The 16,837-nt window shown below is 39.5% G+C and overlaps 3 protein-coding genes across 3 annotated transcripts; 1 reads left to right on the forward strand and 2 right to left on the reverse strand.

Annotated features, from left to right (window-relative positions):
- The first annotated feature begins 5,062 nt into the window (after positions 1–5,062).
- On the forward strand, positions 5,063–7,592 carry LOC141619528 (uncharacterized). The gene has a single exon (XM_074436540.1). It carries the CDS (start codon positions 5,734–5,736, stop codon positions 7,390–7,392), a length of 1,659 nt encoding a protein of 552 aa, XP_074292641.1. The 5' UTR covers positions 5,063–5,733; the 3' UTR covers positions 7,393–7,592.
- A 16-nt stretch (positions 7,593–7,608) lies between these two features.
- On the reverse strand, positions 7,609–9,848 carry LOC141619529 (uncharacterized). The gene is made up of 8 exons (XM_074436541.1): positions 9,555–9,848; positions 9,382–9,474; positions 9,008–9,219; positions 8,786–8,930; positions 8,616–8,688; positions 8,380–8,526; positions 8,125–8,250; positions 7,609–8,038 (listed from the first exon to the last, which is right to left on the reverse strand). Exons 1-8 carry the CDS (start codon positions 9,827–9,829, stop codon positions 7,955–7,957), a joined length of 1,155 nt encoding a protein of 384 aa, XP_074292642.1. The 5' UTR covers positions 9,830–9,848; the 3' UTR covers positions 7,609–7,954.
- A 319-nt stretch (positions 9,849–10,167) lies between these two features.
- Positions 10,168–15,201, reverse strand: LOC141619530 (peptidyl-tRNA hydrolase, mitochondrial). The gene is made up of 8 exons (XM_074436542.1): positions 14,898–15,201; positions 14,654–14,738; positions 12,176–12,243; positions 11,906–11,956; positions 11,715–11,788; positions 11,244–11,302; positions 11,094–11,170; positions 10,168–10,536 (listed from the first exon to the last, which is right to left on the reverse strand). Exons 1-8 carry the CDS (start codon positions 15,033–15,035, stop codon positions 10,393–10,395), a joined length of 696 nt encoding a protein of 231 aa, XP_074292643.1. The 5' UTR covers positions 15,036–15,201; the 3' UTR covers positions 10,168–10,392.
- Between the last annotated feature and the right edge of the window lie 1,636 nt (positions 15,202–16,837).

Genomic DNA, 16,837 nt, shown 5'->3' on the forward strand with positions numbered 1-16,837 from the left:
GACGACGGAGAAAGTAGACCAATCTTGTCTCGTAGGATAAAGAATCGTTGCTTGTGTAGGGGTTTGGTGAGAGCGTCAGCTAGTTGATCTGTACTGGCAATGTGCTGAATTCGAAGAGAGCCTTGATGAAGTTGTTCTCGAACAAAGTGAAATGATAAGGCCATGTGCTTCATCCTGGAATGAAAGACTGGATTTTTGGCGTACATTGTAGCGGACATGTTGTTGCAGTAAATAGCTGGCGGTTTCGTGACATGGAAGTTAAGCTCAGTGAGAAGATTCTGAAGCCAGAGTAACTCAGTTGTGACGGAAGCGACTGCGCGAAATTCGGCCTCCGTGGTAGATAGGGCTAGGCCACCTTGCTTTTTGGAGGACCATGTAATAGGATTACGTCCGAGATAGAGAATATATCCAGTTGTCGAAATGTAATTGTCTTTGTCTCCGGCAAAGTCTGCATCACATAAGGCATGGAGACATAGCGGGTTGTTGGAATATAGTTGTATGCCATGGTGTTGAGTCCCTTGAAGATAACGAAGGAGACGTTTTAGAGCAGACCAGTGAGTATCGGTAGGACGATGGAGAAATTGAGCTAACCGATTAACAGTAAAAGCAATGTCAGGTCTGGTAAGAGAGAGAGATTGTAAACTTCCAACTATGGCACGATAGTCGGGGTGATTATGAATGGGTTTATTGTCTTCCCAAGTGAGGTGTGTGTCGGGCGACATAGGAGTAGTAATTGGTTTTGCATTGTCCATTTTGTATTTTGTTAATAGGTCATGTACGTATTTGGACTGATTTAAATGAAGACCATTAGTATTCGGTGTGACTTCAATACCAAGGAAGTAAGAAAGTGGTCCTAGATCTTTTAGGGAGAAACGTTTAGATAGATTGTCAATAAAGCACTGTAAATGAGCTTTGGACCGGTAATAATAATATCATCGACATAGACTAGCATAAATATGCGAGTTGTTTTGGCTGTATAAATAAATAAGGACGAATCGGAAATTGATTGTTTAAATCCATAAGTAAGTAGAAAGGTTTTGAGCTCCGTGTACCAGGCTCGAGGAGCTTGTTTTAGACCATAAATGGCTTTGTTTAGTTTACACACAAAATCCGGTTTAGAGGTGTCATCAAAGCCTTGTGGTTGACTCATAAAAACATTGTCATTTAAAGTCCCTTGGAGAAATGCATTATTTACATCGAGTTGTCTTAAAGTACATGAATTGTTAACAGCTAGAGATAAAATAAGGCGAACGGTGGTTGGTTTGACAACAGGACTGAAAGTTTCCGTGTATTCAATACCGGGTCTTTGATGAAATCCTTTTGCTACCAAGCGAGCTTTGTGTTGTTTTAGGGAGCCATCGGGATTATATTTAATTCGATAGACCCATTTGCAACCTATGACATTTTGAGATGGGTTACGCGGAACCAAGGTCCGGGTTTGATTTTTCTCGAGAGCATGAAATTCCTCCTGCATTGCGGTCCTCCATTGAGGTAATATAAGCGCTTGTTTGACGGTTTTGGGAAGAGCATTGGGTGACGCGGAAGCATGAGCGAGATTGGCATATTTAGAGTTGTTCTTGACATACTTGGGATTGGGTTTTCGAATATTGTTGTCTAATCGAGTGACAACTGTTCGAGTTGGGGGAGGTGGTGGTGGAGGAGGAGGGGGCGGTGTGGCAGAGGCAGGGGTGTGCGGGGTGGCAGGGGAGGCAGGGGAAGGTGTGACATGTGGTGGGCGAGGTTCGGTGGCAGGTTGTGTGGGGCTGGCAGAGGTGGTGGAGGGGGCTGGATTGATGGGAGGAGGGCGACGGTGGTAGACCTGGGTTATGGGAGGGCGTGGCCGAGGCTGAAGTGGTGGAGTGGGGGCGACACGGGTGAAGGAGCAGGTTGTACAATGGCTATGATGAGCGAGCACCAGTCGTTCGGATCGGTGTTGTTATTAGCAGGTGGGTCAGGAGCAAGTAATTGAGCATAAGGAAAATTGTCTTCAACGAATTTAACATGTCGTGAAGTGTAAATACGGTTTGTTTTTGGTTCAAAGCAATGAAAAGCACTTTGAGTAGATGAGTAGCCAACGAAAATGCATGGAATGGATCGATATTCTAGCTTGTGTCTTGTATAGGGTCGAAGCCAAGAATAGCATAGGCATCCAAAGTTATGTAGTTTTGTATAATTAGGAGGTTTATTATGTAGTTTGAAATACGGTGTTTGACCTTGTAATGTTCGGGTTGGAAGACGATTAATAAGATAAGTAGCGGTATTGAAGGCAAATGGCCAAAGAGTGGTCGGCATTTTGGCGTGAGCGAGTAGGGCTAAGCCCGTTTCAACAATGTGATGGTGTCTCCTTTCGGCATATCCATTATGTTCGGGAGTATGCGGAGGAGAAGTAAAGTGACTAATTCCATTGTCTAATAAATCATGGGTAAGCTTTTTAAATTCACCACCATTATCGGAAAAGAATTGAACAGTTGGTTTTTGAAAGTATTTCTCAACAAGTGCTTTAAATCGAAGGAAGACTTTGGTTGTGTCAGATTTTTGCTTTAAAGGAAATAGGCAAGTATATTTACTAAAGTGGTCAACAAATATCACATAGTATTTATAATGGTCATATGAAAGAACGGGACTAGTCCAAAGGTCCGAATAAATTAATTCGAGTGGAGCGGTTGTTTGAAATGAGGATATCGCAAATGGTAATTTAGTACTTTTGCTAATATTGCAAGAATCACAAGACGAAAAATCGGATAAACTAAATGGTAGACTTTTATTGATAGTTTTCATTACATCAAAAGTAGGATGGCCTAATTTATGATGCCATGAAATAGGAGATGAGCCTTTCTTAATTAAATTTGCGGTTGGAGACGATGGGCTCAACTCGTAAATTCCATCTTTAGCTTGGCCCTGGAGTATCGTCGATCCCGTCAATTTGTCCTTAACAGCAAAAAAATTAGATGAGAAAATAACATTGACATTATTGTCTTTACAAAGTTGAGAGATTGATATAATGTTTCTAGATATTTTTTTTTTTGGTTACAATGTTTCTAGATATTTTAGGAACATGTAAAACATTATTGAATTGAAGAGTCGATAATTGAAATTTACCTATATTAGCGATGTCGAGACCCGAACCATCACCAATAATAAGGTCATCTTGACCGAAATAGGGAGAGTGAAAGGCCAATGTGTCAAGATCATGAGTGACGTGGTTGTAGGCCCCACTGTCAAGGAGGTACTGGTGGTTGGGTGGCGGTACAGTAGCGGCAGAAGTGGTGGCCGAATGCGCCTGAGGTTGCTGGTGTTGACGGGTCGGGGGTTCAGGGAAAACAATGGTGGGAAAGAGTTTGCGGAAGAGAGGACAATCAGCTATGACATGGCCCACTTGACGACACCATTAACAACGCCCTTTAAAGGGACGCGTGTTCGGGTTAGGGCTGTACTGGGCAGAGGGTTGGCGGGTGTTGTTGGCGGCGGTGTTGGATTGATAGCGGTTGTTATTGTAGTTGGGTTGACGCTGGTTGTTGTAGTAGTTGGGGCGATATGCAGCATTGGCGGTGGGATTGTAAATATCGGTGTCGGGTTGTTGTTGTTTTATTAAAAGTTCGTGTTGAAGCAATTTTTCATGTAGTGCCTCAAACGTAATTGGGTTGTCATGTGCTATAACCGTGTCGATAACGGGTTTAAAAGTTTTATAGTCTAAACCTTTAAGAACTTTTGAAATAATATCTTCGGGGTCGATTATTTTACCCATTAATGCGAGTTGGCCGATACATGATTTTATGGTGTTCATGTATTCGGTTATAGATTGATTAGAGGTTTTTACAATCGAGTCTAAGCGGTCTTTCAATTGCATAATATGCGCACGCGAGGGGTTTGCGCTAAAATATCCCATGCTTCTTTAGAGGTTTTAGCATGGATTATGAGGGCTTGGACGGTTGACGATAGAATGCCCATAAGGGCCCCTAAAATCAACCCATCTTGTTTAAGCCACGAAAAATAGGAGGGGTTGGGTTTCTCGGTTTTGTCATCACCGACTATGGTTGGTGATGGAGCGGGGTTGGATCCATCAAGGAATCCGAGCAAACTGAAACCAAAGAAGATATTGGTGAGTTGAAAAAACCAGGTGGTGTAATTTGTTGGTGTCAATTTGACACAGTGAGTTAGGTTCGGCGAGGTGAGAGGCGCGGCGATATCGTGAGGATTGTTGACGATGGTGTCTTGGTTGTTGTTGGTCGTTGTCGAGGACGAGGGTTTGAAGGTGATTGGTGTTTGTCGTTTGAAGGTGGAACGGCGGGGTTTGAGGAAGTGTTTGGCGGATCGATTTGAACTCGTAGATACCATATAAGATGTGAGATACAAGGTTGAATGAATGTTGTATTGACTGTATAAATGAATGTTAGGGTATACATGTATTTATAGGGAGAGTTGTAAGCTAAGTTAGGAAGGTATACAAAGATTATATGCTTGAGAGAAAAGTTACCTATATTTACATATGATAATAATATCTAATATATTTACTATATTTAAATATTATTGTTAATAGTTAGTTCATTTGGTTGAGAAACTTTATTAAGGTTCCTAATGGAAAAATCAATTTGTTAATCTATCACTTAACTTGATTTGATGACGGACCGCTTGACACGATAGTAAATTAAGAAAACTGAATTCACATTAAATCGGTATCGTCAGTTTAACAATATTAAATTCATTATTAATATGAAGTAATGATTTAAACATTACAAATTCACAAGTATGGACTATGAACTCCGGAGTATATGACTTAACATCACGAAAATTAATAAACAATGTTAATAAAATTTTTAAAAGGTTTATTATACACATTATTACTAATATTATTTTGAAAATATACGATCAGGTAATGAAATGATGAGTAGAACATCTATCAATTTTTATATCTCGTCTTTTTTAGTCTAATATAATTCACACGATCACATAAGTAACATCTTAACTTAAACCGATATAGTACTTCGTAATAAAAGGTCAACAAAACACGAAAATGAGACAAAAAATCGGCACTAGATAAAACATTGGGTGGACCGTAAGACTTGAAAGACACAAGAGTAGATCGTCGGTGGTTAAAATGTGTTTGTTCAGTTGACAGTGAAAGACCAACAGTATACTCAAGGACTGAAGTTCATTGCATCATCTTCTGTGCTGTTTTCCTCTCTTTCTTTCTTCAATCCCAATCAACTTCATTGCAAAGGTTCGATTTTGATTCTAACCCATCTCCCATTTTCCCATCTTCAATCAATTTCATCAATTTCCCTCTTCTAAAAGATCCAATCTTTCTGTTAAATCCCCAGTTTTACTTTGATTTAGTTCTAGTTCTTGAATCCCTAGTTTAATTGGTGAAAAGGGTTTGTTTTTCTTGTATTTTTTCTTCAGATTGATTGCTCAACAACCCTAGAAATTTGTTCTAAATCCCCACCAAATTAAAGATCCAATCTTTGTTTTGAATTCCCAATTTTGTTTTGATTTTGTATTAGTTCTTGAAACCCTAGTTTAATTTTGGAAAAGGGTTTGTTTTTCTTGTTTTTGTTCTTCAGATTGGTTGCTGAACAACCCTAGAACGTTGTTCTAAATCCCCAATTTTGCTTTGATTTTGTGGTAGTTCTTGAATTCCTGATTCAATTGGGGGAAAAGGGTTTAATTTTCTGGTATTTGTTCTTCAGATTGATTGCTGAACAACCCTAGAATTTAGAATTTACACCCCAGGAAATGAAAGAACCAGTTAATACAGCAGAACCAATTGGGCAAAATATAATCAAGCAAATTAGTAATTTGTGTTTTTCAGCATTTGTGTTTGGTGTGTTGATTATTACTGTGATTGCAATTACATACCAACCTCCAGATCCATGGCTGCAGTCAGCTCCAGCCCTTACTAAATTGTTTACTCAGACTGAGGGACCCACTTTTAAAGACGATTCGTCGGTTCTTAAAACCGGTGAGGATTTTAATCTGTCTTCTGCTACTGCCCCTGTCTCAAACCCGATTACTGAGGCAGGCATTGAGATCTCTGAAAAGAATCTTACCCTTAATGCTACTCTTAGTGAGGCTGTTTGTGCAGAAGAGCTTACGGTTGTTAATTGCTCGGATCCTCGTGTTGTGTTTGCGATTGAGCGGTTTAATCTTAAGTTTTTCAAGTACATTGTGTTCTTGGAATATAGTACTCCTGTGAATGGGTCGAAGCCTAATCAATGTGATGTTGCTTGGAAGTTTCGGAACAAGAAGGAGAAATCTTGGAGAAAGTATCGCGATTTTAGAAGGTTTAGGATTGGGGTTGGGGATGATTGTGCTTATAAGGTGATTGGTGCTAGTGGGTGGCATTCCGGGGTTAATGCTAGACGGCCTAGACCTCGTCCTGGTGCTGGACGCAATCCTAGGATTGCTGCTCCTGTGCGTGACAGTGACATTAATGACACGATACCTATTATCAGCTCTGATGCTGCCTTTAGGAAAGGCAGGTACTTGTATTATTCACGAGGAGGGGATTATTGTAAAGGGATGAATCATTATATGTGGAGTTTGTTGTGTGCGCTCGGGGAAGCTCAGTTCTTGAATCGAACTTTTGTCATGGACTTGAGTGTTTGCCTGGCTGCGCAATATAATCCTAGCGGAAAGGATGAGGAGGGCAAGGATTTTAGGTTCTATTTCGACTTTGAGCATCTGAAAGAGGATGCTTCCATTGTCGAGGAGCGAGAATTTCTCAGGGATTGGAGAAGATGGGAGAGAACCCGTAAGAGGAAAGTTCCTACGAGAAAAGTGACCAGCTATAAGACCACCCCCATGCAGTTGAAGAAAGACAAGAGCACCATTTTATGGAGGCAGTTCGATGCTCCAGAACCGGACAATTATTGGTATAGGGTGTGTGAAGGCCAAGCTGGCAAAAACATTCAGAGGCCGTGGCATGCACTCTGGAAATCAAAGAGGCTGATGAATATAGTCTCTGAAATCAGTGGAAGGATGGATTGGGATTTCGATGCAGTTCATGTGGTTCGAGGAGAGAAGGCTCAGAACACGCAACTGTGGCCCCATTTAGATGCAGACACATCTCCAGAAGCTCTTGTTACGAAACTACAAGCAGCACTCCAGCCTTGGAGGAATCTATACATTGCCACCAACGAGCCTTTCTATAACTACTTTGATAAACTAAGGTCACACTACCATGTGCATTTGCTCGATGATTATAAGGAACTGTGGGGAAACACGAGCGACTGGTACAACGAGACTACAGCTTTAAATGGCGGCCACCCTGTTGATTTTGATGGTTACATGAGGGTTGAGGTAGATACAGAAGTTTTTATCAGGGGAAAGACGCGGGTGGAGACGTTCTATAACTTGACCAGCGACTGCAAAGATGGAATCAATACATGTTGATCAGGTCAAAGAAACATTTGTTTATTTTTTAAGATGTTTGTTTAGATTCGCGTATGACAGTTCGCGACTTCGCGTATAAGCTCATTTTACCTTTGTTATCTTATAGTGAACACAAATTGTATTGTTCTCCAGTATGGTATGGTATTCTTTGCGCACTGTACTTACTTTCCTTCATCTGTATGCATTCATTTTTTTCGAGCTGTGCTGACATTGTTATCAATCATTTTTATTGCGAATATTCAGTTAATAGCATGCATAGTCTTTGCAGGAGTTTCCTGTGGACGATGCTTGATATAAAAGTTTTCCCAAATATAATTTGTTTGTGATCGACAAGAATACAAGTATATCATTATACACAAAAAGTTCCCACCCGGTTTGTTCAGTGAGGCGAAATTTTTTCTGAAAGTTTCCTGTGGACAGACCAAGTCGGATGATCACTGGACGTACATTTTCTTGAGCATGTACGCACGTTGTATGTAATTTGCCAGACAGATCGTCTTTTGGAATGCAGATCATCGTTGAGCATTACATCAATTTGGGAGATCTTATCGTCTGAAGGCATTTATAGTGAGGATTCAGCTCTGCTAGTAGAGTGACGTGCCACGAATGACTCCACCAGAGGGTTAACCAGTTGCGGTGCCTCATCCTGCAATATCATCATCATCATCATCGCCTACTTAAACTGTAGAATGCAAATACATGTATTCGACAGATGGAGAGATTGATGATTACCTGAGGGCAGTGACCAACATCAGGCAGGACGACAAATTCTTCAACGGTTTCAAAGTTTCCGTAAGCTTTTCCAAGCTCAATGGGCTCCCATGGATCTTTATCACCCCAAGCTATCAATACTGGGCACTGCAATCAGCAGAAGCAACTATCTGAAACAACTTGTTCGACTTCATGCCTCATGTCGTCCCAACCTGGGACTCGTAGAGAGGTTACAGGGGGAATTTTCGTAAAAAGCATTATGGAAGCAAACCTGACCTTAACCTGAGGCAATAGTTCCTCAGGAAGAGGGCCATCAGAGTAGCAAATGAACTCAAGAAACACGTCCACAGCACCAGGCTGAAGCCCCGGAAGAAGGATTTTCTCGACTAGTTCGTCTGTCACCTGAGACGTATCATTATAACACTGGAAGAACAACTGTTTGTCAGCCTTTTTAGAGTTACAGATTGATTTCCATTTTTCACGCACGAAGCATTTAGCAGGAAAGTAGTTACCTGACAAAGAATGTTTCTGACAGATTGAGTGGTAGCTACTGTTTTGAAGAAGTATTTGCCTAGAACAGTATCCCTATCATCAAGCATTTTAAATCCGGAGTTTTCAGGTTAAATCAAAAGGCAAGCAATGGAGAAGTAGTCGACTAGTCGTAGAGAATAAGAGCCATTACCGCAGTAGGCTCTGAAAAGACTTAATCAGAGGTCTCGCAAGTGCAGGCTGTTTCTTAATGTGAAGCATTCTAAGAGATATGTTTAGTAGTAGAAGTCCCCTGCAAATCTGTGGCTCCATAACGGCCGCCTCAAGTCCGACAAGTCCTGCAATTGCAGATTCGCAGATGAGCGAGAAAGAAAGAAAAGCCGAGAGCAGTACTGTAGGATTAGGGTTTATGAACCTCCAATAGAATTGCAGATGAAGAAGGCCTTGTCTTGAACTACCTCCTGGCAGAAGTCATTGAGCTGAGAAGCCCAAGTAGGGAAGGTATAGAAAGGAGTATCGCCAAAATCTCGAGGATTGGGTTTATCGGAGTAACCATAGCCAATGAGATCGATGGCGTAGACCCTGTGTGACTTTCCTAGAGCTCCCACATTTTTCCTCCAATGATCACTGTTGACATGCAAATTCTACTTGTTTAATACTTCCTCTGTTTCATTGAATTGTTTACGTTTTTCAACATTCTCCTCGCATATTTTGAAAAACGTAAATAATTCAATAGAACACGGGAAGTAGTTAAAAATTCATTCATTAATAATGGAGAGAAAAGGGAACCTGTTGGCTCCAAACCCATGAATAAGAACAAGAGCAGGACCGGTATCTCCACAGCATTGATACCTAATCGAAAATCCCTTCCATTTCCAAATGCTTTCCTTGAAGGAATGAATTTTACAAGATAAGACAATCTACCTTGAAAAAAAAGTCGCAGTCGCAGTTGAGAAAAATACCAAGATTGAACGGCTGAACGGTCATCATTACTGCCAGCAGAAACAGAAGCGGAAACAGAAGCAGAAGCAGAAGCGGAAAGGGGGAGACGATGTTGGGAGTCAGAGTTAACAGAAAGTGATTTGATTAAAAATGGGAAATTGGGAAGAAGGGAATTGTGAAGAGTGAGGCGAGGCGGCGAAGAAGGAAAAGCAGTCTTAGAAATGCAGCCATAGAAATGCACATCTAGTTTAGAGAGAGGCAATGTCATTGTAGGTGACCAGCTTGTGGCCCTCATCTCTGCTCTATTACTTGAAAACCAAAACCTTATACAAAGCACTTAAATACTTTGTTCTTCTTATTTGGTGGTCACAGTTGAACCACATGTTTGAGTCTTTTCCTCCACTTCATCGGCGGATTCATGCACAAGGTTCCGGGGTCCCGGGACACTAAAAAAAAAAAAACGCGTAGTCTGATTTAAAGGCCTGAAAAATAGCTTTAATATTTTCATCGGGATCCCAAAATATTTTTTAGGTTCCGCCAATGCTCCACTTGATCAGGGGCTCTACGCGGATGGCTGCCTTAGTAGAGTCCATTCTAGTCTCTAGTTCAGAAAGTGTGAATCTCTTGCTCTGATTTTCGGCAATTTAGTTGGATTTCTCACTGAAAAGATAATTATCAATTACATTCCTCAATCTTAATAAAAACTGTAATTTTCAACATCATAAGAGTAATTTACAAGATTGACACCATGAAACAGCGATTGTAAAAGAACTGAACATCTATCAGATTAACTTAATCTCTTCGGTCCTATTTGCCATCTACGACTACAAGCTGTTTGTGCCAGATTTAGGTCTGCGGTTATTGTTCACAACTTCTAAGTATGTCTGGTGGACGTATATGCTTGTATTTCTGCTCTGAGTTGAACCGTCTTGCACATTCTGCAAAACCTTCTGATGGGATCAGCTTCAGTACATCAGCTCCCTCTGTCAAAGCAGCATCAATCTACCCTCGAAAACCAAATAAATAATAAAAGGATAAGGGATTAGATAAAACAGAGTTTTGAGCCGTAAACAATGATAAATCAGATGAAAAGAGTCTGCAAAGACTTTCTTTTCTTTTCAGAACCGTTTTTTTCCTGTTCGGTACTTCTAAAGTGGCTATTCACAAAAAAAAAATTCGACTAAATTTAGCTTAATTACTGAATCAATCCAAAGGGTGCTCATGGCTGTCATGATGTTACAAACAGTAAGCGTGAACGCAGTAATCCAAAATATTTCTACAGGCCTCGCTCAGGTTCAATATTCTCAATATTCATGAGATCATGACACTCCAAACAGTAGGTGAAATCGAAAAACTTATTTAATCTTTGCTTAGGCAAAGCTGAACTATATAAATCATGCATCACTAACGGGATGATTAACTTACGGTCCAGATCTTAAAAACATGAGCCACAAGTAGGTCCACATATCTCAGTGTTGCAAGTTTAACTGCAAAAGCTTAAAACTTGAAACTGAGTTACATGCGTCTACTTGTGGCTTAAATAGTTAAGCTCCACTTACCCGTTCTCTCGCCAAATTGTTGAACTTTTGAAGCAAGAAAGCTTTGGGATCCATCTGACCAGGAGGCCTTCCAATTCCTGATGAAAGTCTAGTAAGTTCGCATTCATAGAGTCCCACAATGCGTGGATCAAAACTTAGAAATCAACGTACCAATTCTAAGGCGAGCAAATTCTCTATTCCCTCGAAAGTGATCAATTACACTCTTCAACCTGGAGTCAACTACGTTAAATGAGGAAAACGTGTTTACAAAGTCGGCACGACTTCAATGCGGATGTTACCTTCAGTATATCATGAGATACTTTCAATAGCTCATTCCCGACATTTATCATATATAAAGAGATATGCAAATGATTCAATGCATGCATACAGTCCAATTTATTTTACACAGGTATGCATAAACCTTACAAGATCCTCTCCAACAAAACCTGATGTAAAGAGATAAAAATACAGGTCGAAGACCAAGTAAAGGTAAAAACACAATAAAAGCGCAGCAGAGGCATCCATTATGCTCGTAGAAGTTTCTATGACATGGAATTCATGCAGTGCCTTTTGTAGAAGGCATACTAGGTCGATTCATACTTTGGTGATTGATTATTGATAATCAAAAGTCAGAAATTATACCCGTTGTGACTGCCATGACCTCCCTTGGGTTGTAGGCGAAGTACACCGCATGGCAACTCCATGTCATCATGGAACTACAGGCAGAGAAGAACCATCAAATGGAGCACATATTGTTCCAAAAAGGCGCTTAAGCTAAAACGCACCAGGCAAACAAAGGGAAAGAGGAATTGACTGCTCAAATAACAAATTACCACGATGACCCGATTTAAGGGTAGCTTGTAATATGCTGCTAACGGCCCAGTCTGCAGCAAGAGTGCTAGTTCGTAAGTTCATGTTCACATACGAATTTCATTAAGCCAAAAAGTCTCATAATACAACAGGAAGCATTTTGTTCGTTGATTGTCAAGACTTGATAAAAAAAAAAAAAAAACAGCATCCAACTAAATGACTAATAACACCCAGCATTACAGAGAAATCAAGGTTATAACGAAGTAATAAATCATAGTTTAACGAGTACTCACGGATTCCCCGCTTAAATTCATGTAAGTCTGAGGTTTGGCCAAGAACACAGGAACATCGCCCACAAAACCTGTGTATCAGAAACAGAAAAATCCTACCAGTCGATTAAAAAAAGCAGCAAAAATACGCTCATCAAGCGTAGGCACTACTGCACTGCTGCACTAGCATATTACTCTTTCCGCTCTCCAGTCATTTCTTTACATTCCCTAATCTACGAATCTTTTTAATTCACAATCAATCATCCATTTGCATAAAAAGCTATTGTACAAAATTAGGCTCAGCAAGGCGGGCGCTAGCATAATACTCCCCCATCTTGGTTGAAGTATTTGTTTACCTACTTATATTCCCGCTCTTCAGTCATTTGTTTCTATGTTACTCCGACACTTCACTTAACTGCCGTGTCACGTGTCAGACACGTGTCGATGTCCGACACAACACGACACTTCGACACTTCAATTTAAACCAGAAAACAGGAAAATTCACCCCAAATAGCCGTGTCCGACACGCCGACACGTGTCGGACACCGACACGCCGACACGTGTCTGAGTAACAGAGATTTGTTTACCTTTTCTAATCTATGAATCATTGTAATTCATAAGTCAGTCACCCATTTGCTCAGAATTACCCTCAGCAAAGGGCGGCCACTAGCATATTACTCCCTCCGTCCGTCATTTGTTTAGATATTTATATTCCGGCTCTTCAGTCAATTGTTTACCTTTTCTAATCTACCAATCAATGTAATTCACAACTCAGTCACCCATTTGCTCAAAATTACCCCTCAGCAAAGGCTGCCACTAGCATATTACTCCTTCCGTCCTAGTCATTTGTTTACATATTTATATTCCGGCTCTTCAGTCAATTGTTTACCTTTTCTAATCTACGAATCATTGTAATTCACAGCTCAATCACCCATTTGCTCAAAATTACCCTCAGCAAAGGCGGACACTAGCATATTACTCCCTCCGTCCTAGTCATTTGTTTACATATTTATATTCCGGCTCTTCAGTCAATTGTTTACCTTTTCTAATCTATGAATCATTGTAATTCACAACTCAGTCACCAATTTGCTCAAAATTACCCTCAGCAAAGGCGGGCACTAGCATATTACTCTCTCCGTCCTAGTCATTTGTTTACATATTTATATTCCGGCTCTTCAGTCAATTGTTTACCTTTTCTAATCTACCAATCAATGTAATTCACAACTCAGTCACCCATTTGCTCAAAATTACCCTCAGCAAAGGCGGCCACTAGCATATTACTCCTTCCGTCCTAGTCATTTGTTTACATATTTATATTCCAGCTCTTCAGTCAATTGTTTACCTTTTCTAATTTACGAATCATTGTAATTCACAACTCAGTCACCCATTTGCTCAAAATTACCCTCAGCAAAGGCGGCCACTAGCATATTACTCCTTCCGTCCTAGTCATTTGTTTACATATTTATATTAGGCTCTTGATCAATTGTTTACCTTTTCTAATCTACGAATCATTGTAATTCATAAGCCAGTCACCCATTTGCTCAAAATTACCCTCAGCAAAGGCGGCCACTAGCATATTACTCCCTCCGTCCTAGTCATTTGTTTACATATTTATATTCCGGCTCTTCAGTCAATTGTTTACCTTTTCTAATCTACGAATCATTGTAATTCACAACTCAGTCACCAATTTGCTCAAAATTACCCTCAGCAAAGGCGGGCACTAGCATATTACTCTCTCCGTCCTAGTCATTTGTTTACATATTTATATTAGGCTCTTGATCAATTGTTTACCTTTTCTAATCTACCAATCAATGTAATTCACAACTCAGTCACCCATTTGCTCAAAATTACCCTCAAAGAAAGGCGGCCACTAGCATATTACTCCTTCCGTCCTAGTCATTTGTTTACATATTTATATTCCAGCTCTTCAGTCAATTGTTTACCTTTTCTAATTTACGAATCATTGTAATTCACAAGTCAGTCACCCATTTGCTCAAAATTACCCTCAGCAAAGGCGGCCACTAGCATATTACTCCTTCCGTCCTAGTCATTTGTTTACATATTTATATTCCGGCTCTTCAGTCAATTGTTTACCTTTTCTAATCTACAAATCATTGTAATTCATAAGCCAGTCACCCATTTGCTCAAAATTACCCTCAGCAAAGGCGGCCACTAGCATATTACTCCCTCCGTCCTAGTCATTTGTTTACATATTTATATTCCAACTCTTCGGTCAATTGTTTACCTTTTCTAATCTACGAATCATTGTAATTCACAACTCAGTCACCCATTTGCTCAAAATTACCCTCAGCAAAGGCGGCCACTAGCATATTACTCCCTCCGTCCTAGTTATTTGTTTACCTATTTATTTTCCATCTATTGAGTCATTTATTTACCTTTCCTAACCTACAAAATACAATCTAGTCCACTGATCAACCAAAAACAATAATCTCAAACTTAACACCAAAAAAAGGTAAACAAATGATCGAGACAGACTCGAACCTTGACCAAACAAAGCTTTACAGTGTACATCAGTAACTGAAATCCCCAGCTTTTCCGAAAGCGCATCAATCATTTCAAAACCAACCTGCATGAAATAAATAAAACAACTATCCAATTCAAACTACGAATAAAAAAGGTAAACAAATGAATGAGACACGGGCGGGGAGTACGTTTTTATTCTTTTGTGACGGGTATTTTAATGAAACGTAAATAACTAGTTGAATTGAGCGAGCGAGTGACTGACATTATGACGAGTGCCTTGGAATTTGTGGCCTGGGTTGCCTAATCCGAGGAATAACCATGGTAGTTGATGAGATTGGTTTGAAGAAAGTGTGCTTATATTTCTCCCATGGAGTTGGACTTGCTTTAAACGCCTCAACATCACTTTTCTTTAGTTTTGATTTGATTCATTGCAGTTTCATCAGAGGGGTTGGAAGGTGGAAGGTGGAGATTGAGTAGCTGTAGAGCTCAATTGGTAAATGGGTTATTCGAGTTGGGTTTATGTCGGGTTATTTTTGGGTCAATAATTATTGTCTTTGTTAGCATAGGGTTTCAACTTGCTAAACATCGTCGACACGACATTTTTTAATGACTTTCCTAATCTACCGCTCACTCTAAGCCTTCTATATTTTAACATTTTTTTTTCAAGTACGACATTTCCGTCGTTTTTGGGTTAGACCACTCTAGGTCGGTTCAATTTGAATGGTGTTGTTTTGGACCAGTTGGGTATAATTTGCCTGCCTGCTAAAGGTCGTCGACAATTTACTAATTATCGTTGACAATTTTAATGAACTTCCAAAACTACCCCTCCCTCACACCCCCCTTATATTTTTTCCGTCTTGTTTTGTTTTCGTAAAAAAATAATTAATAATTACTAATAAACCCCGTTCGGGGATAGTTCGTTTTATTTTAATTTTTTAATTTATTGAAACTTATTTTAATTAGCAATTATCGATCCACGCACCCAAAACTAATTTAAGACGGAAATTAATAATTTTTTTAAAAAAAAAAAAAATTGTTGAAGAAGGGCCTGGATGAAGAAATATTTCGTCCAGACCAAGGTCCGGACAAAGAAATTTTTCGTCCAGACCAAGGTCCGGACAAAGAAATTTTTCGTCCAGACGGAAAATATTTTCGTCCAGACGAAAAATATTTTCGTCCGGAAAAAAAAAAAAATTTAAAAAAAAAAATTTAAAAAAAAAAAAATAAAAAATTCCGGACGAAAATATTTTTCGTCTGGACCTGGGTCTGGACGAAAATATTTTCCGTCTGGACATGGGTCTGGACGAAAAATATTTTTGTCTGGACGAAAATTTTCTTTGTCCGGACGAAAATGTTTTTCGTCCGGAATTTTTTTTTTTTTTTTTTTTTTTTTGAAAAAAAAAATCATTTCTGACTTAGATTAATTTTTTGGTGCGGTAATCGATAATCGCTAAGTTCTCGTTCATGTTGTTAATTACAAATCCCGCTTTTTTTTTTTTTTTTTGAAAAACCGTCTTTTTTTTTGTTTGAAAGATTTTAGTGAGACGTTAGTGAGACGGAAATTGACTTGTGTTTTAGTGAGACGGAAATTGCATTTTAGTGAGACGGAAATGGAGTTATGTTATGAAGGGCAAACTTGGAAATTTACATTAATTATCGACGATAATTAGTAAATTGTCGACGACGTATAGCAGGACCCATAATTTGGCCTTAATTTTTTTAGTCTATGGGTAATAATAGGTCTATCAGGTCAAAATTCTCGAGTTAGTTTTGGGTCTTAGGTCAAGTTTTTTTGGGTTTGGTTAATCATATCGGGTAATTTTTGTTAGTTTTAAGTAGAGGTGATCAAATGACGCGAATTTATCGGCTCGTTTCGGCCCATCTTGAATTACATGAGATATGCAAAAGAATTGACATGCAACTTTTCGGTTACGAGTTGAGCGTTTGGCCTCTATTCGAGTCCTATAATGAAATGAAGTGAGATTGAGTTAGGTAACTTAGGTTTGGCTTTTCTCTTACCCAGTAAGCTATGAATCGATCTCGGTTTTAGGCCGCAATCGACTATGGTCAAACAAGTCTATTTACAAGGTCATGACTCCTGACCGGTATTATTACTTGATTCAAAATTATTGGACTCAAAATGTCTCAAACTTTTTTGTGATAATGTTACTTATCTAAACAAAAAAAGATTATTCAAAACTT

Source organism: Silene latifolia, chromosome X (assembly GCF_048544455.1).
Source record: "Silene latifolia isolate original U9 population chromosome X, ASM4854445v1, whole genome shotgun sequence".
In the NCBI taxonomy this organism is placed as follows: Eukaryota; Viridiplantae; Streptophyta; class Magnoliopsida; order Caryophyllales; family Caryophyllaceae; genus Silene; species Silene latifolia.

What these genes read in the sequence shown, in the direction of transcription:
- LOC141619528 (XM_074436540.1), top strand. Translation starts at nt 5,734, where the DNA reads ATGAAAGAACCAGTTAATACAGCAGAACCAATTGGGCAAAATATAATC.
- LOC141619529 (XM_074436541.1), bottom strand. Translation starts at nt 9,829, where the DNA reads ATGAGGGCCACAAGCTGGTCACCTACAATGACATTGCCTCTCTCTAAA. An exon ending in TCTTTTCAGAGCCTACTGCG is followed by an intron (nt 8,689 to 8,785) that starts GTAATGGCTCTT and finishes GCTTGATGATAG; the next exon opens with GGATACTGTTCTAGGCAAAT. An exon ending in TCAGAAACATTCTTTGTCAG is followed by an intron (nt 8,527 to 8,615) that starts GTAACTACTTTC and finishes TTGTTCTTCCAG; the next exon opens with TGTTATAATGATACGTCTCA.
- LOC141619530 (XM_074436542.1), bottom strand. Translation starts at nt 15,035, where the DNA reads ATGTTGAGGCGTTTAAAGCAAGTCCAACTCCATGGGAGAAATATAAGC. An exon ending in TGAATTTAAGCGGGGAATCC is followed by an intron (nt 11,957 to 12,175) that starts GTGAGTACTCGT and finishes CTCTTGCTGCAG; the next exon opens with ACTGGGCCGTTAGCAGCATA. An exon ending in CCTTAAATCGGGTCATCGTG is followed by an intron (nt 11,789 to 11,905) that starts GTAATTTGTTAT and finishes CTCTGCCTGTAG; the next exon opens with TTCCATGATGACATGGAGTT.